Here is a 26,253-nt window from a genome sequence, read left to right on the forward strand (position 1 = left end):
AAAACATCGTTATAACACAGACTACTCAGGTATGGGCCAATCCCATCTTGTTCATAAAGTTTGGCTTTTATGATCTTATCTGTTATATCTGCTCTTGAATTTAAGATCAGGGCATCTTGGACAAACATTTTTATTCTAGAATAATCAACAGATATTCTTCAGAAAACTAAAGTAATTTGAGAGTCAAAAGTGCACAACTGAATCAGTAGCAATTGGATATGTTTGTTAAAGGATTAATTTAATGGCTGTTTAGCCCATTCATTGGGTTCTAAAAATCTAATGAAAACTAAAACAGTACTCTGGATCAAACTTATGAGATTTATTTTTCATAAAAGGTGCCCTTTGATATTCAACACTGAGGATTTTATGATTTGAAAGGATTGGTAACAGTGACTTGGTGAAAAGGTGTAGAAAAGAATCATAATATAAAGTAATATAGTGATAGTTATATAACAATAGTAATATAGTTATTGTACTTCATCCTTTACGGAGACCATTCACAGTGATGGCATGAAATTTTGGCTGCTTAAGCAATCAACATCTGTGGGGTCTTGTTAATTCTAGTGAAAAAAATGTATAAATACCTACTCTAATATTTATGTGAATTCAGTGAAGTCAGTTAAAAGTATTTATGTTGGCATGTAAATTCTTAAGAGATAATTATTATTAACCATGAATATATTTTGTATTAATGACAGTGGGAAATTAACAAAAATGAATGCCAACATTCTTAACTACTATATGTTGTGATAAACCACTTCTATGGGATTATCTCTGAATTTCTCAAAGTCAACACAAAACATGTAATTCAATATTTTGTGTTTTACTCTACTGAAGGAGTCTTCTGGCTTGGAAAGCCCAAATGACTGGAAGAGATAAGCTTGTTGAATGCCACTTTCATTTTATAAGATGGAATATCCTACCAAACAATCCTACACTTAACAATTTCATTTTACAATTATATTTTTAAAAATTCTTATGTTGTCTTGTTGACCTGTGAAGTCTTACAGAATAATTTGTATGTAAAAACCTGCTGAAAACAAGACTTTTTTTTTCATGTCTACCTACATAAAACACAACAGAAAACAAGATTTTATATTTAATGCTGTTCCGATTTTTAAAAAACTATGGATATTACTTTATATCAAATTTAAAAAGTGAGGGCAAAAATATTCACATACTATATTTAGTTGCAATTACTACTGCCCTAGTCATACATTTTTCCTATCTCTTCTAAATAAGTATTCAAAATGGCATCTAATCCTTTCCCATGTCCCGTAACAATGAAGTGATATATTAAAAAAAAAAAAGAAAAGATTCCAAGGGTCAGCTGGATGGTAGATTTGCTATTTCCAGTAGTACATTACTGAATAAATATATATAAAAAAACTAACCTGCAATATAAATTTTCATTCATGTTGCTCATTTAACATTTAATTATATTTGGCCTTGTATTTTTACTTAAGTACTTTACTTCCCACAACTTGTCACCTCAATGAATCATAATGATCAGGGAACATATTAATTTTTCCTAATTAACTGGTCAGAAATCTCTAATATTTCTGCTTATAACTTTATATAATGTATGTACATTATTGAATAAATGAATGAATAAAAATAAAATAGCATTTCTTTATAGTATATTTCTTTAAGATTAGTTTGCAAAACTATATGACTTTGAATCTCAACTTTTGTCCTTCTCTATGCATAGCACAGGGTTTACAACAAATAGATGTCCATGTTGAAGTAAATAAATACAATCAACAGGAAAACCTGTGAGTCTCAAATATGCCTTTAAAGGATATAGGAATCTTACAAGACAATGGCTTTTTTCTCATAAAAATAATTAATGGAAAATAAGATAATTTTTACCAAAGAATCTCTAAATAATATTACAAGATTAGGAAAAGAAATAGTAATGCCAGATGCTGGTAATAAAAACCTTGATAGATGATATCATCTTTATTGTTACTGAAAAAGGAAAGTATATATTGTACATTCTATTCTGAATGAGACATATTTAGGTTCAATTGCAATTTTATATCAGCTGCTAAATGGTTCTGAACTAAAAGTCAATGCCAGGACTCTAGACTTTTACACCTGCTTAGCTACGCTGTCTGTCATCTTTTTCCTATTGAGTAGGCAATAATAATTTTTCAATAACTGAGTAAAGGGATAAATAGCTTTAATTTCCTCAAGCAAACTCTCCTTCTCTTTTATTCTGTGCCACCACTCCTGCCATAATTCAGTTTGATCAGGCATAGCAATGCCATTTTTATTTTAAAATGACTTATGCACTACAAACTCTGGCTTCAATATAGTTATTCTGAGAAGTAAACAAATACTTAAATGGAGTATTCTATGATTGTTTAATACAAACGGTTTGGGAAGCTTTCATCAGATGATAGATTAAATAATATTTAAAATATTTTCAGATTTAAGATTTATTGAGTGACTACCATGTGTCAGAAATGGCTTGCAGAACTTTACAAGTGACAACTTATATAATACTCATAACTTTATAAATTAGGAGTTACCACATCTACTAGAGGCATCTGAGTGTAGGTATCTGAAGCAATGTGCCAGTCACACAGCTCCAGGGTGGTGGATAGAGAACTCCAAACCAGGCTCTCTGAGGACTGAACATTGAGCTTGGTCCCAACTAGGCAGATTGCCTCTCTTAAAGTCAGAGAGTCTATAAAGATTCTGTTTTATAGGATATACAAGGAGGGCACCTGGGTGGCTCCATCAGTTAAGCATTAGATTCTTGATTTCAATTCAGGTCATGATCTCAGGGTCATAAGATTGAGCCCTGTGGCAAGCTCCATGCTGGGTGTGAAGCCTGCTTAAGATTCTCTCTCTCCCTCCCTCTCTGTCCATTCCCCTACCCCTGTCAATTCTATAAATAAATAAATAAATAAATAAATAAATAAATAAATAAATAAATAAATAAATACTGAAGGTATTTTTACAAGCCAGCGGGGAAGGACTGATAGTAGATAGTGGATTTACTGCTTTTGTCATTGCATTTAGATCTAAAAAGCTATTTCTCCAAATGACATCTCTGAAACCTCTCCTAGCTTCACCAGCACCACCCCTTCACAACTAATGCATTACAGACACTGATCACAAACACTAACAGTTCCTAGCTTTGATGGAGCCAAGAAAAGGGGGGAAATGGCTTCAGAAAATTTCTGATACATTGCTGCTCACATGCATTAAAAAACAAAAATTTAAAAAGCACATTGTAAATGTATACACTATTTCTAGGAATAACAATTAGAGCCAGCTGAAATAGAACAAAGTTCAGAAACCATTGATAACTGATTTCTATCTGTAAACAATCTGATGTCAACAAAATCTCATCCATCTGTAAAGCCCAGATGAATATGAAAGCTCATGTACCATCCACAAGCACACAAATACACCACGTACAACAAAACCTTATTTTTCACATGAGGATTTTCATTTCCCTGATCTTTACTTTCAAGGCATGCTACCTGTTAACCACTGGTATGAAAACAGTATTACTTAGGTGGATTCATCCATTTTCTTTGGTTCCAGAGAAAGCAATTCTCATGGGCCATCTAAAGCAACGACTTATGCTTCAGTTGGAGACTTGGTTAAGTTTAATCTGCTTTAGCAGTGACAGAAGACAAACAAAAATGAGATGCTGGTTCTCATTGGTTTTTACTCATATCACCGTCATTTTCCATGACATGGTACCACATGTGCCTGTGAGCACTGGTCTCACCAGGTATTCCTTATTGAGTGACAAAGGGGGTAAATACTTCAGGAAGATGAAAAGGAGAAGGGGGGAAAAACAAACAGGCAAACAAAAACCCCTTGGACCTGACATTATGGAAAAAATAAAAAAAGACACTAAGATGAAAAAAAAAATAGTGTCATGGTTTACATGTGGGATTTTGATGGAATCTAGGGCTGTGTTTTAATTCAAAACTCACCATCTCAAAACCACTTCTTTTCATCCGCCTGCAGGACTTGAGGTAAGTACGTATACGTTTTCTGGCACGCTCTTGATACTCAGGGAATTGTCGCCTGCATGAGTCAATGATAGCCTGGATCTTTTCTTTGGGCTGCTTAGAGATTGGGACCATTCGGTCCAAGTTTTCATCTACAAACAGCCTGACAAACATCTGTTGGCAAGAGGGAGACAGAGGAGAAGGGTTTGGAGGACTGCTCTCTGCTGTTCCTAGCTTCCTGTCTTGATTACCGATAGGAAAATACTCTTTTCTGCTTTATGCACTGGAGAACTTTGCCATGGAAAGCCAGAGATTTTACGCAAACACCCTTTTAAAGGCTTTCGAAATGGTTGGATTAAAAAAAAAATAGAGAGAAAAAAAGAGAGAGAGAGGCAGACAGACAGACACACAGACAGAAAAGTATAGACTATTGTGTAGGGAAAAAAAATCAGGAAATAACAGTACACTGTGACAATTAAGCACCCCATAAAATTCTCCATTAAGGATAAATGCGACTGCTCCACTGTGACACTGCACAGTGCAATCATCTCTGAAAACAATGGACTCTCTTGTCATGCATAATTAGATAAGCCGGGAAGGCGGGAGAAATAACTGGTGACAGGCATACTCTTCCGAGGAAGAAGCCGAGGCCCCTCATCCACTAGGTAAACATGCATACTCACACAACACAAATCCAGTTTTCAGCTCACATTTGGCTTTAAAATTCTAAACAAAACACAGCAATTCTGGTGTCTGGTTGGCAAAGAGTGTTTCATGTACTTTTTAAATCCTTCTGTAAATTAAACAGACATGTCTCTAGAATAGCCACATTTACCAACAAGCAACAACACCAAAGTGAAGCGGTAAAGGAAGCCACGCGGGGAGGGTGGCCGGACTCACATTAAAGGCCTTCAGCCGCTCGGCCTCAACGCCATCGGTCTCGTTCACTTTCTCCGAGTCGTCGTGCTCGTCGTGCTCATCTTCGTCCTCATCTCCCCTGTTCAGGGACAGGTCCTCGGCACCTCGGTCTACGCTCTCATTTTTGCCAGACTCGTAGCTTGAGTAGCTATGTGCCGGAGACTGCAAAGAGAGGCGCAGATTGCTGCTTGTAAATCCATCGCACGGCAGACAAACGCGGCTTTTAATTTCATCGGTTTCTCAAAGATCTTGCTCAAAGAAGTGAATCCCAGGGTTGTAGCTATTTTCATTTGAATCGGAATGAAGGGAGAGGAGAAGAAAAATCTACCTCCCCAGTCATGCTGGTCGCATTACCAGTATTCCATAGCTGCATGAACATTTCTAACACTACAGAAAGTTCTATCGAATTTAGCTTTTCGAGCGCAAAGATAGTTCCCACTTAATATACTCAGGAAGGAAGGAAGGAAGGAAGGAAGGAAGGAAGGAAGGAAGGAAGGAAGGAAGGAAGGAAGGAAGGAAGGAAGGAAGGAAGGGGAGGGAGGGAGGGAAGAAGGGAAGGAGGGAAGACAGATTAACCTTTAATCACCTTTGCAAAAGAATCATTGAATCACACATATCCTTAGAAATGACCTCAGGGCTTAGTCAGTCTAACCATATTAGTAATGTTTTTAACAGATAAGGAACCTAAGGGGTGGATATATTTAATAGATGTGCCCCACAAGGACTACACAAAATATTGATACTAAGGGGTGCTAATTATAAGACAACGTCTTGAAAATCAGTTTTTAAATTGTGAGTCTTATCATGGCCCTGAATTTTGGCAGAAAAAAAGAACTAGGTTTCCTCAGAATCATGTTAAGCTTAATGCTTCCTAAAGCTTAACGGAAGATAAATGCCGATCAGCGCAGTTCTCGCAAACTTCAATAGGGTTCAAGACCAACCATGGGTCCTGCTGTGGTAGCTCCTACTTTTTTGTCCATGTGGCATCTTTTCCTTTCAGGAACAGCTTCTGTTCCACCAGGTGAGAGTGCCAATCCCAGGGCGGCAACCTTCTCTAACCCAGGTGTGCCCCAACTTTACCTCTGGGTAACTGAAATTAAGTTGAATACAGCAAGGCTAAGCAGAATAGAGTGCTAATAATGTCATCTGAGATTCTAGATTCAACTGTGCCTGAAATTAACCCACCTCCCACACCCCTCCCCCCTTAGTCTTTCTTTGCTTAAATCTGAGTTTTAGTCCTTTGCAGTTGAGTCTAGAGTGGCACTATAGTGGAACACCAAATACCTGTTACTGAGTGGAAGAAGCCAATCTGAAAAGGTTACATATTGTATGATTTGAGCTATAAGACATAATGGAAAAAGCAGAACTATGAACAGTTGAGAAAGATCATTGGTTGCCAGGGGTTTGGGGAGTGGGGTGGGGGATGAAATGGCAAAGCACAGAGGTTTCCTAGGGCCCTGGGAATATTCTATATGATACTATAATGGTGGATACATGTCACTATATATTTCTATGAACCCATAAAACAGACAATACCATGACTCCTAATATAAACCATGGACTTTGGGTATTTATAATTTATCAATGTAAGTTCATCAATTATAACAAAAGTACCACTCTGCTAAGTGGACATTGATAATGAGGGAGGTTATACATGTATATGGGCAGGAGGTATGTGGAAATCTCTGCATCTTCCTCTCAATCTTGCTGTGACCTTAAAACTACTTTAAAAAATAAAGTCCTTTTTCAAAAAAATGGGGAATATGAGTATTGGGATGATAAAACAGAAACAAGCCATAAAAATTACTATAGCCTTTTAGTGACCCACATAAAATATGGTAGTCTTTACACCATAACCCTACCTTAATTTTTAAGAACTTTGGATGACCATACCCTAAGAAGCCTTTATTTCAGGAGCAATCATTTTCATATTCCAAGTGTAATTTTAAAAATTCCAAATCAGGGACACCTGGGTGGCTCTATGGTTGAGCATCTGCCTGCAGCTCAGGGTGTGATACCAGAATCAAGTCCTGCATCGGGCTCCCAGTGGGGAGCCTGCTTCTCCCTCTGCCTATGTCTCTGTGTCTCTCATAAATAAATAAATAAATCTTTTAAAAAATTCCAAATCAAATCTTTTTTTTTAAAAAAAAATTTTTATTTATTTATTTGACAGAAAGTGAGAACATAAGTAGAGGGAACATCAGAGGGAGAGGGAGAAGCAGGCTCCCCACCAAACAGGAAACCCAATGTGGGGCTCTATCCCAAGACCCCAAGATCATGACTTGAGCCAAAGGCAGACACTTAACCAACTGAGCCATCCAGGTGCGCACAAATCAAATCATAAAATAAAAGAAACAAAAATGTTAAGGAATCACCACTTAGGCCTTTTGGATGAAACCTTGCTTATCCTCATAACACAGGTGTTCACAGGACCAATGGTATATTTTTGCCTAAATTATGTATTTCATTTTTCCCCTCTTGAGATAACCTGTAGTTCTCCTTAGCAAAGACCTCTTGAAAAATACAATTACACTTTGATTTTCTCACATTTTTACCACCCTTATAGAACTGGTAGCTCTGGACCTAGAAAGCCACCCCACTGCTGTCCACTCCTAGAAAAAGGAGGCCCAATCTGTTTGCTTATTCTGTGGTCAGAGCATAGAATGGCTCGGACAGCAACACCGCCATGCTTGATAGAAGAGCTGAGGCCATAGGGGCCATTTGTGATTCACGCAGCCAAGGGAAATAAAGACAAACCTTTTATTTCTTTATCATGCCCTAAATAAGGGAAGAATCTCATGAATTTAGTGGAAGACATTCATGTTTTCCTATTAGTTTGAACACAGCTCTGTCACAGCACTGATCACGAAGTATTATACAAGTTAGCTCATATGTCCATCTTCCACACAGCCCAAGAGTTACTTGAGGTTGGGGTCACTCAGGGACCATGCCTTTTCCATCCTTATAACTTTGAACAATGTCAGGCACATAGTGGGAATAAGATAAGAAATGTTTCTGAAAAAGTGAACAATTAGAGCTGTACAGAATTCGAATTAACTTTTAAACTGCTAGGGGCAGCCCAGGTGGCTCAGCGGTTTAGTGCCACCTTCAGCCAGTGCCTGATCCTGGAGACCCGGGATCATGTCCCACATCGGGCTCCCTGCATGGAGCCTGCTTCTCCCTCTGCCTGTGTCTCTGCCTCTCTCTGTGTGTGTGTCTCTCATGAATAAATAAGTAAAATCTTAAAAAAAAAGTTGTTAGGATTTAAAAAAATAAAATAAACTGTTAATTAAAAATTTACCTTGTCAGTTACTTCCTTTTTAATTGAGCTATAATTGACAAGCAACATTATATTAGTTTCAGGTATATAATAATGATTTGATATTTGATATATTTCACTGCCACCATATATAATTTCAAAATTGTTTGTGATGAGAACTTCTAAGATTTACTAACTTTCTAATATGCAGTATATTATTAACTAGAGTCATCATGCTGTACATTACATCTCTATGACTTACTTTATAACTCAAAATTTGTCCCTTTTGACTCCCTTCACCTATTCCCCGTCCACTGACCATCCTCCTCCAACTCTGGCAATATATCAACTTATTTTCTATATCTGAGCTTGACTTTTTGTTTTGTTTTTCAAGATTCCATGTGTGAGATCATTCGATATTTGCCTTTCTCTCTTTTCACTTAGCAGAATGACCTCAAGGTTCATGTCACAAATGGGAAGACCTCCTTGTAGCTGAATAATATTCTGCTGTATACATTCACTATGTTTTCTTGATCCATCAAGGACACAGGTTGCTTCCATGTCTTGGGTATTATAAATAATAATACAATGAACATGGGAGTGAATAACCTTTCCAGTTAGTGTTTTCATCTTCTTCAGACAAACACCCATAAGTAGAATTGGAGGATCATATGAAACTTATTTCATTTCATTTTATTTTTTAAGAATTTTATATTTTAGAGAAGGAGAGAGGGAGAGAGAGAAAGAATGCATGAGGAGGAAAGATAGAGGAGGAGGGAGAGAAAGAGGAGAATAAGTCCCAAATAGATTCTATTTTGAGCCAGACGTGGGGCTCGATTTCAGGACCCACGGATCATGACCTGAGCCAAAACCAAGAGTCAACGCTTAACCAGTTGAGTCACCCAAGTGCCCCCATACAAAACTTCTATTTTTAATTTTTTGAAGAACATTCATATTGTTTTCCATAGTGGATAGACCAATGTACAGTCTCACCAACAGTGCACAAGTATGGAGAAAAGAGAACACTTGTGCACTATTGGTGAGACTGTAAACTAACATATACCCTGTTGTAGTTTTAATTTGCATTTCCCTGATAAAGTGATACTGAACATCTTTCCAAGGGCCTAATGGCCATATGTACATCTTCTTTAGAAAAATATCTATTCAGATCCCCTGCACTTGGTATGGGGGTAATTGAATGGGTTGGTATTTTAGTGTTGAGGTGTAGGAGTTCTTATATATTTTCGATCTTGGTCTCTTATTGGATATAACATTTGCAAGTATGTTCTCCTGTTGTTGGTTTCATTCACTGTGCAAAAGCTTTTTAGTTTGATGTAGTCCCATTTGTTTACTTTTACGTTTGGTGTCAAATCCAAAAATCATCACCAACACAGACATCAAAATTACCACCTGTATATTCTTTCAGAGTTTCATGGTTTCAGGTCTTATGTTCAAGTCTTCAATCCATTTTAAGTTTTTTTAGGTGTATGGTGTAAGATAATGGTTTAGTTTCATTCTTTTGCAAGCAGCTGTCCAATTTTTCCAAAATTGTTTTTTTTTTTAAGATTTTTATTTATTTACTCATGAGAGACACAGAGAAGAAGAGACATAGGCAGAGGGAGAAGCAGGCTCCCTGAGGGGAGCCTGATGTGGAACTTGATCCCAGGACCCTGGGATCACAACCTGAGTCAAAGGCAGATACTCAACCACTGAGCCACCCACGTACTCCAACACTGTTAATTGAAGACACTGTCTATCCCTATTGTCTGTTCTTGGCTTTATCATGAATTAATTGACCATATATGCATGGATTTATTTCTGGTCTTCCTATTCTGTTCCACTGATCCTATGTATTGGTTTTTATGACAATACTATATAACTTTAATTACTATAGGTTTTTAATACATATTGAAATCAGGGAGCATGATGCATACAGCTTTGTTTCTCTTTGTCAAGACTGCTTTGGCTATTTGGGGTCTTTTGTGGCTCCATACAAATTTTAGGATTATTTGTCCTACTTCTGTGAAAAATGCCATTGAATTTTCATGTGTCTAAATAAATTTTATTTATTTGATAATATTGCATTGAATCTGTGGGTTATATTGGGTATTAAGGACACTTTAATGATATTATTTCTCCCAATCAATCAGCAGGGAATATCTTTCTATTTGTTCGTGTTGGTTTAATTTCTTTTATCAATGTCATACTTTTCAGTGCATAGGTCTTTCGCTTCCTCCTCGATTATGTTAATTCCTAGGTATTTTACTCTTTTTTTATGTAATTGTTAATGAGATAGTTGTCTTAATTTCTCTGATAGTTGTTATTAGTGTATAGAAACACAAGATTTTTTTAAATTCAAGTATAGTTAAAGCACAACAGATTTCTGTATATTGATTAGTTATTCTATAACTTTACTGAATTCAGTCAGCTTTTAAACATATAGGGGATCCCTGGGTGGCTCAGCGGTTCGGCGCCTGCCTTTGGCCCAGGGCGCGATCCTGGAGTCCTGGGATTGAGTCCCGCATCGGGCTCCCAGCATGGAGCCTGCTTCTCCCTCTGCCTGTGTCTCTGCCTCTCTCTCTCTCTCTCTCTCTGTGTGTGTCTATCATAAATAAATAAATAAATCTTTAAAAAATAAATAAATAAATTCTAAAAATATATATATTAGTTATTCATTACTGAATATATTAGGCAATCTTAGAATCATTAAAAATATGAGCAGTCTAGAAGCAGTGGTTTTCAGACAATGCCTACTATGTCAGCAGTAACTGCATCTCCTGGGAACTTATTAGAAATACAAATTATTGGCCCCCTTCCAAGACGACCTAAATGAGATACTTTGGGGCTAGACCCAGCAATCTATGTTTTCACATGCCCCCCTAGGGTATCCTAATGCACTTTCAAGTTTGGAACCACTAGCCCAGAACTCACTTCTATCTATAAGAAATAAGGCAGATAGAACAAGTTGAATAGCACTAGAAAAAGCAAAGAGACTTCCAAAATATGAGACCTTGTACAGGACGACTGGCTGGTTCTGCAAAAAGTGACACAGGAAAAACAAGTGATACATTAGAAGAGATTTAGAAGTGTACGGGCGTACCTTGTTTTATGGCATTTTACAGATATTGTGGGGTCTTGGTTTTTGCTTCTTTATAAAGTAAAAGTTTGTGAAAACCCTGTGGCAAGCAAGTTGATCAGCACCAGTTTTCCAATAGCATTAAGCTCACTTTGTGTCTCTGTGTCACACTTTGTAACACTCATACTATTTCAGTGTTTTTCTTCTTCATTATAATTGTTATGGCAAGTTATGATCAGTGATCACTGATGTTATTATTGTAATTGTTTGGGGTAATCACAAACCATGCCCATAAGAGATAGTGAATTTAATTGAGAAAGTGTATGTATTCTGACTGCTTCATTGACCAGCAGTGCCCCCACCTCTCTCTCTCTTCAGGCCTTCTTATTACCTAAGATAACAACAACACTGAAATTAGGCCAATTAATAATCTTATAATGGCCTCTAAGTGTCATGTAAAAGAGTCATGTGTCTCACTTTAAATCAAAAGCTAGAAATGACCAAGCTTAGTGAGAAAAGCATATCAAAAGTGGAGACAGGACAAAAGCAAGGCCTCTTGTGTCACAAACTGTAAATGCAAAGGAAGAATTCTTGAAGGAAATTGTAAGTGCTTTTCCAGCGAACACACAAATGGTGAGAGTGAAACAATCATATTCTTGATATGGAGGAAGTTTTAGTGGTCTACGGAGAAAATCAAACCAGCCATCACATTTTCTTAAGCCAAAGTATAATCCAGAGCAAGGACCTAACTCTTGTTTGAAGCTAGCAGAGGAGCAAAGGATAGTTCATAAGGTTTAAAGAAGGAAGCCACCTCTCTCCCTAACATCAAAGTGCAAGGTGAAGCAGCAAGTGCTGAAGTAGAAGCTGCTGCAAATTATCCAGATGATTTAACTAAGATAATAAAGGTGGCTAAATAACTAAATAACACATTTCCAATATAAGACCTAACAGTCTTATATTGGAAGAAGATCTCATCTAGGACTTTCATAGCTAGAGAGAAGTCAATGTCTGGCTTCAAAGCTTCAAAGGACAGGCTGACTCTCCTGTTAGAAGTTAATGCAGCTAGTGACTTTTTGTTGAAGCTAATGCTCATTGACCATAGGAAAATCTTAGGGTCCTTAAGAATTATGCCAAATCCACTCTACCTTTGGTTTATAAACGGAAAAACAAAATCTTGATGACAGCACATTTGTTTGCAACACTGTTGACTGAACATTTTAAGCCTGATGTTGAGACTTACTGCTCAGAATAAACAAAAGATTCCTTTCAAAATATTACTATTCATTGATAATGATAATGCACCAGGACACCTAGGTGGCTCAGTGGTTGAGTGTCTGCCTTCAGCTCAGGGTGTGATCCCGGGATCCATGATTAAGTACCACATCGGGCACCTTGCATGGGGCCTGCTTCTCCCTCTGCCTATGTCTCTGCCTGCCTCTCTCTCTCTCTCTGTCTCTCATGAATAAATAAATAAAATCTTTTTAAAAAAAGATAATGATAATGCACCTAGTCAGTCCATCTTTAATGGAGATATACAATGAGATCAGTAGTTTTATGCCTGCTAACACAACATTCATCCTAACAGATCAAGGAGTCATTTTGAATTTCAAGACTTATTTAAGAAACAAGTTTCATAAAATTATAGTTTCCATGTATAGCAATTCTTCTGATGGATCTGAGCAAAATCCATCTAGAAAGGTTTTATATTCATCTACATTAAAAACCTTTTAGAAAGGATTCACCATTCTAAGTGCCGTTCAGAACATTTGCAATTCATAGGAAAAGGTTAAAATATCAACATTAACAGGAGTTTAGAGGAAGTTGATTCCAGAGGTGCCTGGGTGGCTCAGTCAGTTAAGTGTCTGAATCTTGATTTAAGCTCAGGTCATGATCTCAGGGTCGGGAGATCAAGCCCAGCATCGGTGGCTGGTATGGTGTCTACTTGAAATTCCCTCTCCCTCTGCCCCTGCCTCTACTGGTCCCCCTGCTTGCATGCTTGCTTGCTTGCTCTATCTCAAATAAATAATAAATAAATAAAATCTATAAGAAGAAAAAAATGTTGATTCCAGTCCTCAAAAAGGACTTCGAGGGGTTCAAGGCCTCAGTAGAGGAAGTAATTGCAGATGTGGTATAAATAGCAAGAGAACTAGAATTAGAAGGGGAACCTGAAGACATGGCTGAATTATTGCCATCTCATGATAAAACTTGAACAGATGAGGAATTGGTTCAAGAAAGTGATTTCTTAAGACGGGATCTACGCCTGGTGAAGATGCTGTGAAGATTGTTGAAATAACAACAAAGGATTTAGATTATTACAAAAATCCAGTTGATAAAGCAGTGCTGGGTTTGAGGATGGATTCCAATTTTGAAAGAAGTTCTGTGGGTCAAATGCTATCAAACAGCACTACATGTGAGATAAACTGTAAGAGGGAGAGTCCATCAATTTGCAAACTTCATTTGTTGTCTTATTTTAAGAAATTGCCACAGCCACCCCAACCTTCAGCATCCACCACTCTGATCAGTCGGCAGCCATCAATATCAAGGCAAGACCCTTCATCGGCAAAAATATTCACTAAAAGCTTAGATGATGGTTAGCATCTTTTAGCAATGAAGTGTTCTTTCATCAAAATACGCACTGTTTTTTAGATGCAATGCTATTGCAACTTAAGAGACTATAGTATATTGTAAACATCACTTTTATACACACTGGGAAACCAAAAAATTCATTTGACTAGTTTTATTGTGATATTTGCTTTATTGTGATGTTCACTTTATTGTGGCTTTCTGGACCTGAACTCACAATGTGTCTGAGTTTGTACCTATAATAAAATTAAATGTGTTGAACTCGCTTGTATCATGATTCAAATAAACTCAATACAAAATGTCATTTTGAAAACACTTGGGAATAATTGGCTATAGATGGGGTGTATTACATGGTAACACTGAATTCTTACTAACTTTGCTAGATGTAAGACCTAATATTTGCCTAAGTAAATATCTATGTAAGAAAATGTCCACATTTGTTAGAGACACATATTGAGGTATAAGAGATGAAATGACATGAATATCTGGGATTTGCTTTAAAATACAGAAAAAAGGAAAATAGTGAAAAAAGTGTGGAAAGTCCTAATCACTGTTGAATTTGGCTGATATTAGTAGTTTTGTGTATTATTTTCTTTTTCAATACATTTTAAATTTTCAAAATAAATTTTGAAATTTATAACACTTCTGATTAGTTTGATGAGTCTCCTCCATTTCAGATATTTTTACATAACAATAACTTATTCAACATTTAAAGAATCATTAACCCATGCTTAGAGCAGCAATCTAAGCTCATAGGATTGATCTGATCCAAGTTTTTTGAAGCCTGAAAGTTATAAAATTTGGAGATGGGGCTCACTTATTTGAAAAAAATTGATACAAAAGAGATTTAATAAGAGAAAAATCACAAATTATGAGGTTCTAAAAAGCCTATAAATGCTACTACTATCATCACAAAATACAGTAAAATTTAGAATGTTAATTCTAAAAATTAAGTAACTCCCTGGCACATCACTGTAACATTGTCTTCTTTTCACATTTCCTGGCTGCATGCTCTTTGATTGCTTCTTCATATGACAATTATTTTGTATTACCACAGCCTATTGAGAATAGAAAAATGATTCAGTCTTTATTTTAGCCTGTCTGATGGAAATGTGTCTTTTACTGTTGGTAGTTTAGAAACTTTCCTTTGCTCTTCAAATTTATTATTGCTAATATCATGCAAATTGTTACATTGTTTTCTGTTGGGGAAACCCTTAATCAAGTTCTTTTCATGTCTAACCCATGAATTTTTAGGGCATTTCAAGTTTTCCTGGGAAGTGACTGATATCTTCATTAAAATGGTATTTTATGAGATTACATTTTCTTAATATTGGTATCTTCTGTCAAATTCAGTATGAAATTTAAATCTTCCCCTGGTGTGTTAATATAATTCATTCCTCATCATTAGTTGTATTTTTCTTACTCCTAAATACTGCTGTTAGTGAGATCTAAAATTTCTATTACAAGTCAGTTACTTCTCAGTGTCAGAATGTCTACTGATTTCCCTTCCCTTTATGGTTTTTCATATTCCATTAATATTTTACCTGAGTTTTCTTTCAATCATTTGGTAAATAAATATAAAGACAACAAAACGATACAGTCTTCATAGTCTTCATATATTTCAAAGTAGGCATTTGTAATTTCTCACTTTTGTCAAAAAGATTTTTCTGGGGTACCTGGGTGGCTTAGTTGGTTAAATGTCTGCCTTCATGATCTTGGGGTCCTGGGATCGAGTCCCATATCAGGTTCCCTGCTCAATGGGGAGCCTGCTTCTCCTCTCCCTCTGCCATTCCCCCTGCTTGTGCTGCCTGGCTCTATCTCTCTGTCAAATAAATAAATAAAATATTTTCTTAAAAAAAGATTTTTCCACATGTTAATTGAAATGTCATATTTCACAAAACATCTCTGTTTTAATACTTATAACTGCATGCGAATCTGCAATTACCATTGATATAACCATGGATTGATATATGTTATTTGATTTACTGATTTTCCATTGTGTAAATACTTTCCAATGATTGAGGTTAACCTTAAACAGTTTTGGATAGATAAGTCACAGGGGACATTTCATCTTGACATTGAGTGTCCAATAGTGAACCAAATTTAATGATTACTTTGAAAATTCTCATGGGATTTTAGTTATTTCAATATTATTCCTTTTCCTCATAACCTCTGAAAGATAATGTCTTAATTAATAATTTTAAAACTATTTTTTGGCATTTCGAATAATACCAGTTTTTCAGGCCTGTTCTTCAAGATGTATGTTGGCTAGAACAGTGCTTTTAATTGGCATGCACTAGTATCACCTGAGGATGGTTGGTAAGGAGGAATATCACAGACAAGAGGTCTCCCTGGAGGAGTAAGGGAGTCAAGCCCTAAATTGAGCATCCCTAGCACTGGCGATCTGTACCATGATGACAAACACCCATAAGGTCTGGCTTTTAAAATCAATGGGGCTTAACTCTGAAGCTTTAAAAATCAGGGGTGCTTAACTCCAGGAGAACTGGAGGAGTATAAAAAACTAAGTCTCTGCTATTCTGCTTGTAAAAGGTCAGCATACTATCTCACTAACTCCTAGACCAGAGCACAGTGGCAGTGGTTTGAAAAGTACCTGAACTGTATGTGAAGATTTACTGATTAACTTTAGGTATTTGTTGGAAAGGTAGGGATCTTTAGGCATTTTCTTCAGGAATGTCAGTGCTAACAGACACTATCTTTCTTGCCTCTTTCAGGTTAACTGATCAGATAATAGCAAAAGGTAGTTTTGACACCCTCCATCTACCTGGCTAGTACTGCTTGTCCTGTGTTCTGTTAACTCATCCCACCCAATATGCCTACCTGGCAAGTAACCCTCCAAAGCAGCTCCTGTCCCACCATATCTGGCAGGCAGGTTCAGTGAAGGCCAGAGTCCTTCCAAAGTCACTACTGCCATGCCACACCCAGTGGGTAGTCTAGGCCAGGTTCAACACATCTCCAAAGTAGCTCCTGCCCCAAAAATTGGAGGGAGGGGATAGGCAGTCCTGACTATTAGCATAACCACAACAGTTTTGACTTGGTTTCTCACCAAATTGCAGTAGGGGCTAACTTCACCCACCACCAGCATACCCACATCTGCTATAGCTGGGTTTCTCAGTCAGCCACATTGGGGCCAGCCCTGCTTAGTGGTGTGCCCACAGTAGTTGCTGCTAGTCATTGTAACCAGCCATGCTGGGAGTGAGCCCTGATCATCAGCATAGCCACAGCTGGAGGGTGTACCCAACCCACATAAAGCACACCCCTGGAGCATCTGGTTCTGGTGACCAGATGAGATTGTATTATGGGCTCCATAAAATACCTTCTACATAAGTCCACTACTTTCAAGACCATAATGCCTCATAATGAGTTTAAAGTACTGGTCAAAAAGGATGCTTGCCAGACTTAAGAATGGATGAACTCAGTGAAAACATCAAAAAAGAAATAGAAAACATAAAAAAGAACCCATCAGAGCTGAAGATAAAAAAAAAAAGAAAAATACACTAGAGGATAACAGCAGATTAGAGGAAGCAGAAGAATGGATCAGAAATCTGGAAGACAAAAAAAAAAAAATTAAAAAAAAAAAAAAAAGGGATCCCTGGGTGGCGCAGCAGTTTAGCGCCTGCCTTTGGCCCAGGGCGTGATCCTGGAGACCCGGGATCGAAACCCACGTCGGGCTCCCGGTGCATGGAGCCTGCTTCTCCCTCTGCCTGTGTCTCTGCCTCTCTCTCTCTGTGTGTGTGTGACTATCATAAAAAAAAAAAAAAAAAAATTCAGAAATCTGGAGGACAGGGTAGTGGAAATCATCCAAACTGAACAGCAAAAACCAAAAAAATAAAAACAAAAATAAAAAATGAGGACAGGGTAAGAGGCCTCTGGGATGACATCAAACACACAAACATTTACATTATAGGGGCTGCAGAAGGAGAGGAGAGAAAGGAGTTGAAAACTTACATGAAGAAATAATAGTTGAAAACTTCTCTAACCTGGGAAAGGAAACAGATGTCCTGGTTCAGGAAGCACAAAGAGACTCAGAAAAGATGAACACCAAAAGGTCCACACCAAGACACATAATAATTAAAATGTCAAAAATTAAAAATAGAGAATCTTAAAAGCTGGAAGAGAAAAGCAAATAGTTACATAACAAGGGAAAGCCTATAAGGCTATTAAACTGCTGATTTTTCAGCAGAAACTATAGTCCAGAGAGGAATGGCAGGATAAACTCAAATGCTAGCAAAAATAAATAAATAAATAAATAAATAAATAAATAAATAAATAAATAAATAAATAAATAAAAGATAAAATAAAACCAAGAATACTCTACGTAGCAGTTATCATTCAGAATTGAAAGAGGGATAAAGAGATTCCCAGACCAAAATTAAATAAATTAAAATTTAAATAAAAAAAAAAAACCCACAACAACAAACCACAAAAATAACAACAAAAACCCACTAAAGCAGTTCATCACCATTAATCAAGCCTTAAAAGAAAAGTTAAGGAGACTTCTTTGGAAAAGGCCAAAAGTACAAATAAAAATGTTATGACAGGAAATTATTCCTGGTAAAAGCAAACATATAGTAAAGGTAGTAGATTAATCACTAGGTTAAAAATAAAAGTAGTAAAATCAATTATATTGGCAAAATTAGTTAAGGGATACACAAAATAAAAAGGTAAAATACAACATCATATACACAAAATGTAAGAGGGGGAGAGAGTAAGAATGTAGTGTATTTAGAATGTATTTGAACTTAAATGACCATAAACTTAATATAGGCTTTTATATACATATGTTGTTACATATGAACCTAATGGTAACAACAAACCCAAAACCTATAATAGAAACAAAAAAATAAAGAGAAAGGAATCCATGCATGAGACTAAAAAGAGTCATCAAATCACAAGGAAAGAAAGCAAGAGAAGAAAGGAACAGAGAAGAATTACAAAAACAACCAGAAAACAACTAAGAAAATGACAATAAGTATATACCTATCAACAACTACTTTAAGTGTAAATGGACTAAATGCTTCAATCAAAAACATAAGAGGATTGAATGGAAAAAAAAAGAGGTAGGGTAGCAACACTTCTATCAGGCAAAATAGACTTTAAAACAAAGACTGCAAAAAAAATAAATAAATAAAATAAAATAAAACAAAGACTGCAATAAAAGGCCAAAAAAAAAAAAAAAAAAAAAAGGCATTACATAGTCACAACGGGATCAATCCAAAAGGAGAACATAACAATTTTAAGTATCTTTGCATGCAAGTAGGAGGACCTAAATATATAAAGCAAATGTTAGAGATATAAAGTGAGAAATTCACAGTAATACAATAATAGTAGGGACTCTAACACCCCACTTATATCAATGGGTAGATCACCCAGACAGAAAACCAATAAGGAAATAGTTATTTTGAATGACACATTAGACCAGATGGACTTAATAGATTACAGAACATTCTATCCAAAATGAACAGAACATACATTCTTTTCAAGTAAATGTGAAACATTATCCAGGATAGATCATGCTAGGCTTCAAAACAAGTCTTAATAAATATTAAAGGACTGAAATAAAAATTAGACATCTTTTATACCCAAATGGCATGAAACTAGAAATCACAAAAAAAGATGGAAAAAACAAAAATACATGGAAACTAAACAACATGGTACTAAACAACCAATAAGTCAATGGAGAAATCAAAGAGTAAAAAAATAAATAAATAAATAAATAAAATATATAGCAAATGGAAACACAACAAAATCTTTGTGATGCAGCAAAAGTAGTTCTAAGTTTATGGCAATACAGGCCCACCTCAAGAAAAAAAAAAAAAACTCAAATAAACAATTTAACCTTACACCTAAAAGAAAAGGAAGAACAAAACCCAAAGTTAGGGGAAGGGAAAAAAATAAGAGAAATCAAAGCAGAATTAAATGAAATAGAGACCAAAACTATAGAAATGATCAATGGTTCTTTGAAAAAATAAAATGTACAAACTTTAACTAGACTTAAGAAAAAGAAAAGACTCAAAATCACAAATGAAAGTTACAACCAACAACACAGTAATACAAAGGATTACACAGGACTACTTCAAAAAATTATATGTCAACAAATTAGGCAATGTAAAAGAAATAGATACTTTCCTAAAAACATTCAATCTTCTTAGACTGAATCAGAAGAAATAGAAAATCTAAACAGACTGATTAATGATTCATTTTTGTTACTACTAACAGGAAATTCCCAACAAACAAGAGTCCAGGCTGAGATGGCTTTACAGGCGAATCCTATCAAGCATTTAAAGAAGAGTTAACAACCTTCTTCAGGTGGAAGGACATAAGATGGTGTGGTAGGAGGACCCCAAACTTGCCTCATCCCTCAAAAACAGCTAGATTCCTATCAAATCATTAGTAATAACCGAGAAATCAATCCGAGGACTGACAGAACAAAGTGCACAACTAGAGGGAGAGAAGAGGACACATTGTGGTAGGAGTGCAGAGACATGGTTTGGGAGAGAAACGGATCATGGGTACTATAGAGGGGAGACAGCTCTGGTGGTAGAGATAGAAAGAGAAGAGTGCATAGGAAATTATACAAGGAAAATGCTGGGGAAATGGAAGTGGCTGACTTTTGTGAGGTTCTGCAACCAGGCAGGGCTCAAAGACTAGAGTTTTAGAGGTCTGTGGTATGGCTGATGTGGAGCCCTGAGAGCACTGCAGTTCTGTGAAGAAGGCAGGCAGATAAGCCAGCTGGCAGATAGCATGGATCACCTAAGACACATAAGAGCCAGCAGTCCTCCTTCCTGGAGCCCACTCTTGTGTGAGGGCGCTTCTGGGCCAAACTTGCATCAGTCCCAATGTAACAAGACTGTCTCCCAGAAGACCAGTGCAGGTCTCACCACACCAGATCCCTAAAGTCTGGAGTCTTAAAACTCAGCAGGCCTGGCTGGGATAGAGACCAAAAGTGCACTACACTGCTCCAGGCAGGCAAGCAAGCTAGACCCAGACAGTGTGGAGGAAGGACATCTGGGACACCCAAGGGAAAGTTGTCTGCTCTTCTGAGAGGGCTTCCTCGAAAGTGGCAAACATGAACTTCCCTCTCTGGGGATGAAGGAGCTAGCTGGTGCCATTTCCCGCCCTTGCTCCTAAGCATAAACTAACTTTAGTAAGAGCAAAGTGCCAAAAGTGGCAGCCTAAACTACTTAGACCAAGCCTCATGCCCCTAAACTCTGCAGGTGCTGCTTTTCTCAGGCAAGCATGCCTTAGAACCAGAGCAGCAGGCCTCTCCCCAGGGATGAGCACAAACCCCCACAGGTACCACCACATAGTGCTGCAAAGCTTCAGATCTAGTTCAAACAGATTCAAATCTCTTTTAATAAGCAGACCAGAGCACACTTAGTTAAAACTTCACCACATTCTGGTGAAGGTCCAAACACTCCCCACTGTAGGAAAAGGAAACTGCAGACCTAAGGAATAGAGTAACCAGAACACAGCACCAGAGACCCTTCCTGAAGCAGCAGACCCTGGACAACATATGACCTCTTCTTCATAAAACCATTACTCACAGGATCAGCAAACCTAAAAGGCTTTTCTCACATAGAGAAGAAGACAGAGACCTAGACAAAATGCCAAGATGAAGGAACGTATCCCAAGAGACAAAAGAAAAGGTCACAGCCAGCGATCTAATTGAGACATACATAAGTAATATGCCTGACCCAGAACTTAAAGCATCAATCATAAGGAAACTAGCTGGGTTTGACAAAAGCATAGAAAACACCAGGGAGTCCCTTACCACAGAGATAAAAGAGCTAATAACTAACCAGGCTGAAATGAAAAGTGCAATAACTGAGATTTAAAACTGACTGGATATAATGACCATGGGGATGAAAGAAGCAGATGAATGAATAAACGATATAGAAGATAAAATTATGGAAAATAATGAAGAGAGGGAAAGAAAATCATGAATTGGATCACGAATGTAAACTTACAGAACTCAGTGATTCCATAAAGCATAACATTCATAAAATAGGAGTCCCAAAAGAAGAAGAGGGAGAAAAGGGGGCAAAATGGTTATTTGAGAAAATTATAGCTGTAAACTTCTCTATTTTAGAGAAGGAAACAGACATCTAAATCCAGGAGGCACAGAGAACTCCCATCAAATCAACAAAAGCAGGCCACACCAAGACATAATATAGTTAAATTTGCAAAATATAAAGAAAAAAACCTAAAAGCAACAAGACAAAAGAAGTCCCTAACTTACAAAAGATAACAAAATAAGATGAGCATATCTCTCCACAGAAATTTGACAGGCAAGAAGAGAGTGGCAATGGTATATTGATAAGATGCTGAGCAGAGAAAATATGCAGCCAAGACTTCTATCCAGTGAGGCTATCATTCAGAATAGAGAGGTAAAGAGTTTCTCAAACAAAAACTAAAGGAGTTCATGACCACTAAATTAGCCCCGCAAGAAATTCTTAAGGAGGCTCTTGGAGTGGGAAAGAAAGATCAAAAGCAATAAAGACTAGAAAGGAACAGAGAAAATCTCCAAAAACAATGACAAAACAAGTAATAAAATGGCACTAAACACATATCAATAACTACTCTGAAATGTAAAATTGGACTAAATGATTCAATCAGCAAACATCAGGTATCAGAATAGATAAAAACAAGCAAAATCCATCTATATGCTGCTTCCAAGAGACTAATTTTAGAACAGAAGATACCTTAGGGTTGAAAGTGAAGGGATGGAGAAACATTTACCATGCAAATGGATATCAAAAGAAAGCTGGAGCAGCAACACTTACATCAGGTGAACTAGATCTAAACCAAAGATTTTAACAAGAGTTGAAAAGGTGCTATATCATATATGATATATCATATATGCTATATATGCTATATCATATATCTCTGTTATGATATAGCACAACAGAGAGATCTATCTACCAAAAAGATCAAATAATTGTATATGTTTATGTCCCCAACTTGGGAGCACCCGAATACATAAAGCAATTGGTAACAAACATAAAGGAACTCACTGATAATAATATAATAATAGTAGGGAACTTTAACACACCACTTACATCAATGCACAATCATCTAAGCAGAAAATCAATAATAGTGTCTTTGAATGACACACTGGACCAGATGGACTTATCAGATATATTCAGAACGTTTCATCCTAAAGCAGCAGAACACACATTCTTTTCAAGTGCACATGGAACATTCTCCAGAATAGATCACATACTGGGTCACAAGTCAGGCCTCAACAAGTTCAAAAAGATTGAGAGCATACCATACATATTTTCTGAACACAGCGCTGTGAAACTTGAAGTGAAATACAAGAAAAAATTTGGAAAGACCACAAACACATGGATATTAAAGAACATCTTACTAAAAAATGAATGGATCAACAAAGAAATTAAAGAATAAATTAAAAAATACATGGAAACAAATGAAAATGGAAATACGATGACCCCAAATCTTTGGGATAGAGCTAAAGTGGTCAAAAACAGATGCATATAGCAATACAGGCCTACCCCAAGAAGAAAAAATCTCAAATACACAACCTAACCTTACACCTAAAGAAGCTAGAAAAAGAACAACAAATGAAGTTGAAAGCCAGCATAAGCAGGGAAATAATATAAATTAGAGCAGAAATAAACTATATAGAAACAAACAAAAAACCCAGAATGATGAAACCAGAAGCTGGTTCTTTGAAAAAATTAATAAAATTGATAAATCCTGGGGCACCTGGGTGGCCCAGTCTGTTAGGTGTCTGCCTCCAGCTCATGTCATATCAGGGTCCTAGGATCCAGCCCCACATTAGGCTCTCTGCTCCGCAGGTAGCCTGCTTCTCCCTTTCCCTCTGCCCCTTTCCCCTGCTCATGCGCTCTCTCTCTCTCTCTCTCTCTCTCTCTTAAATAAATAAATAAATAAATAAATAAATAAATAAATAATAAATAGATAAATATCTTATTAAAAAATTGATAAATCCAGGAAAAAATTGTTAAATCCCTACCCAGACTTACCATAAAGAAAAGACTCAAATAAATAAAATCACAGATGAGAAAGGAGAAATCACAACCAACACCACATAAATACAATCATAAGAAAATATTATGAAAACCTATATGCCAACACACTGGACAATCTGGAAGAAATGGATAAATTCCTAGAAACATGTAAAATACCAAGCTGAAACAGGAAGAAATAGAAAACCTGAACAGACCAATAACCAGCAAATAAACTGAAGCAGTAATCAAAACTCTCCCAACAGCCTCGTGGCTTCTGCAGTCCAGTTCCCCTGCCCTAGAGCCCAGTGCCACTGCTGCCATGTCTTCCAGGGTCAGCCTAAAGGCCATGCAGCACCTAGTGGAGCAGCTCAAGCTAGAGGCCAGTGTAGAGAAGATCAAGGTCTTGCAGACAGCTGCAGAGTTTCAAGAGTACTGACTTCAGAGATGCCCTGCTGGCAGGTATTCAGCTGGAAGCAATTGCTTCCAGAACCCCAGATTCTGTGCCTTATTCTAAAGGCTATAGGGAAGAAATTCACTGAGGAATGCTTTTAAGCATGAAGTGATGAAAAACTGTCTCCAGGTCTCAAGAGAACATTTTTCTCCAGCCAAATGATTTCTAGATATTTCAGACCTTTCCTGTAGCCTGCTCCTAAAGCCAAAATTCTACCCAAATTGATGAGTTTCTACTTAGATAAGGAAACTCATTTTAGGAGTAGACTAAGTAATAATGTCCTGACTCTTTTGGCAAAGTGTTTTTATATATAAGACAAATAAAATGTTCCCCCCAAATACACCTGTTTCTACACCTGGAATATTTGTTTTGTTTACTGGATGTTTATATTTTGAGAAGGAAAATATTTTTGTTAAAAAATTGAATATTTGTAATTTGTTGTTTCTAAGGTTTTTATACCATAACAAAACTTGTTCTTTTCTCACAGATCTAGTTTTTAAAGATAAACAAGTATAAAACTGGAAAAAGAATAGGCTTTATTAATCAAAGGATGTCTAGATTTCTCTGAGAATATTGTTTTATTTGTAACTATAAACATGGGAGTTATTTCTTAGCAAACTTGTTTGGAAAGATTCATGTTGTGTTGTGTGTTAGATTGCCTCATCATATGTATGAAGCAGATTTGGTCTTTCTTAAGTTCCTCTATTTTATGGTTGTGGTTGTACTTAAAAAAAAAAAAAAGAACCACATCGTTTCATATCTTTTTAAGGAAAAGATTTAGTTATGTATTCTAGAGAGAGCACACATGCACAAGGGGGGGGGGAGGGCCAGAGGGAGGAGGGAGGGAGGAAGAGAGAGAGAGAGAGAATATCTTAAGCAGATTCTAAACTGAGTATGGAGTCCAATGGAGGGTTCAATCTCACAACCCTGAGATTGTGACTTCAGCTGAAATAAAGAGCCTTACACTTTGACTGAGCCACCCTGGCACGACTATTTCATGCCCCCCCCTTTCCCCCGCTCCTATTTCATGGCTTAAAAAAAAATGTTTAAATGTGATTTCAGAACATTGCAATGATTAAAAACCAAATAATGTGAAAAATACTACAACCTAAATTAATTCTTAATGTCACAAGTGTTTTACTTTGATGATGTCTCTTCAATTTAATCTCAGATGCATTTTTTTAAAAATTTTAGGAAAGAGTTATTGAACACTCATAAGAGCAGAGTGGAGAGGAGCAGAGAGAAAAGGAGAGATAGAATCTTAAGTAGGATCCACACTCAGTGCAGAACCTGACCTGGGGCTTAATCTCATGACCCTGAGATCAAAACTAGAGCCAAAATCAAGAGTTGGATGCTCAAATGACTGAGCCACCCAGGCGCCCCTAATTTGGGATACTTTTAAAAGGATACTTTCTGTTTGTAATAATCTTTGATGACTTTGGAAATAAAACTTCTGCTTAATTAAAAAAAAAAATCTCCCAACAAACAAAAGTCCAGGGCCATATGGTTTCACAGGGAAATTATACCAAACATTTAAAGAAGAGTTAGTACCTATTCTTCTCAAACTATTCCAAAAATTAGAAATGGAAGGAAAGCTTACAAATTCATTCTACAAGGCCATAATTACCCTGATTCCAAAACCAGACAAAGATGTCACTAAAGTAAGAGAACTACGGGACAATATCCCATATGAACATGGATATAAAAGTTTCCAATAAGATACTAGGGAAGTAAAATCTGACAGCACATTAAAAGAATCATTTACCATGATCAAGTGGGATTTATTCCTGGGTTGTGAGGGTGGTTCCATATCCACAAATCAATCACATTAATAAAAGAAAGAATAAGAACCATAATAGTCTTTCAATAGATACATAAAAAGCATTTGACAAAATATAGTATCAATTCTTGATAAAAACCCTTAAAGCAGGGTTAGAGAGAACATACCTCATTATTATAAAAGTCATATA

At 36.7% G+C, this 26,253-nt stretch overlaps 1 protein-coding gene across 16 annotated transcripts in view; it reads right to left on the bottom strand.

Annotated features, from left to right (window-relative positions):
* The window catches only part of NOL4 (nucleolar protein 4), a 524,626-nt gene that overhangs the window by 102,959 nt on the left and 395,414 nt on the right, over nt 1-26,253 (bottom strand). For 12 of the 16 annotated variants that reach the window (XM_077900412.1, XM_077900408.1, XM_077900407.1 and 9 more), the window contains 2 exons: nt 4,884-5,063; nt 3,966-4,157 (listed from right to left, as the gene is read on the bottom strand). In XM_077900412.1, the coding sequence (XP_077756538.1) occupies nt 3,966-4,157; nt 4,884-5,063 (372 nt within the window). The remainder of the gene's footprint in view (nt 1-3,965; nt 4,158-4,883; nt 5,064-26,253) is intronic. The other 4 variants (XM_077900413.1, XM_077900425.1, XM_077900411.1 and 1 more) reach the window with 1 other exon arrangement.

The sequence above is a fragment of the Canis aureus genome, chromosome 6 (genome assembly GCF_053574225.1).
Source record: "Canis aureus isolate CA01 chromosome 6, VMU_Caureus_v.1.0, whole genome shotgun sequence".
In the NCBI taxonomy this organism is placed as follows: Eukaryota; Metazoa; Chordata; class Mammalia; order Carnivora; family Canidae; genus Canis; species Canis aureus.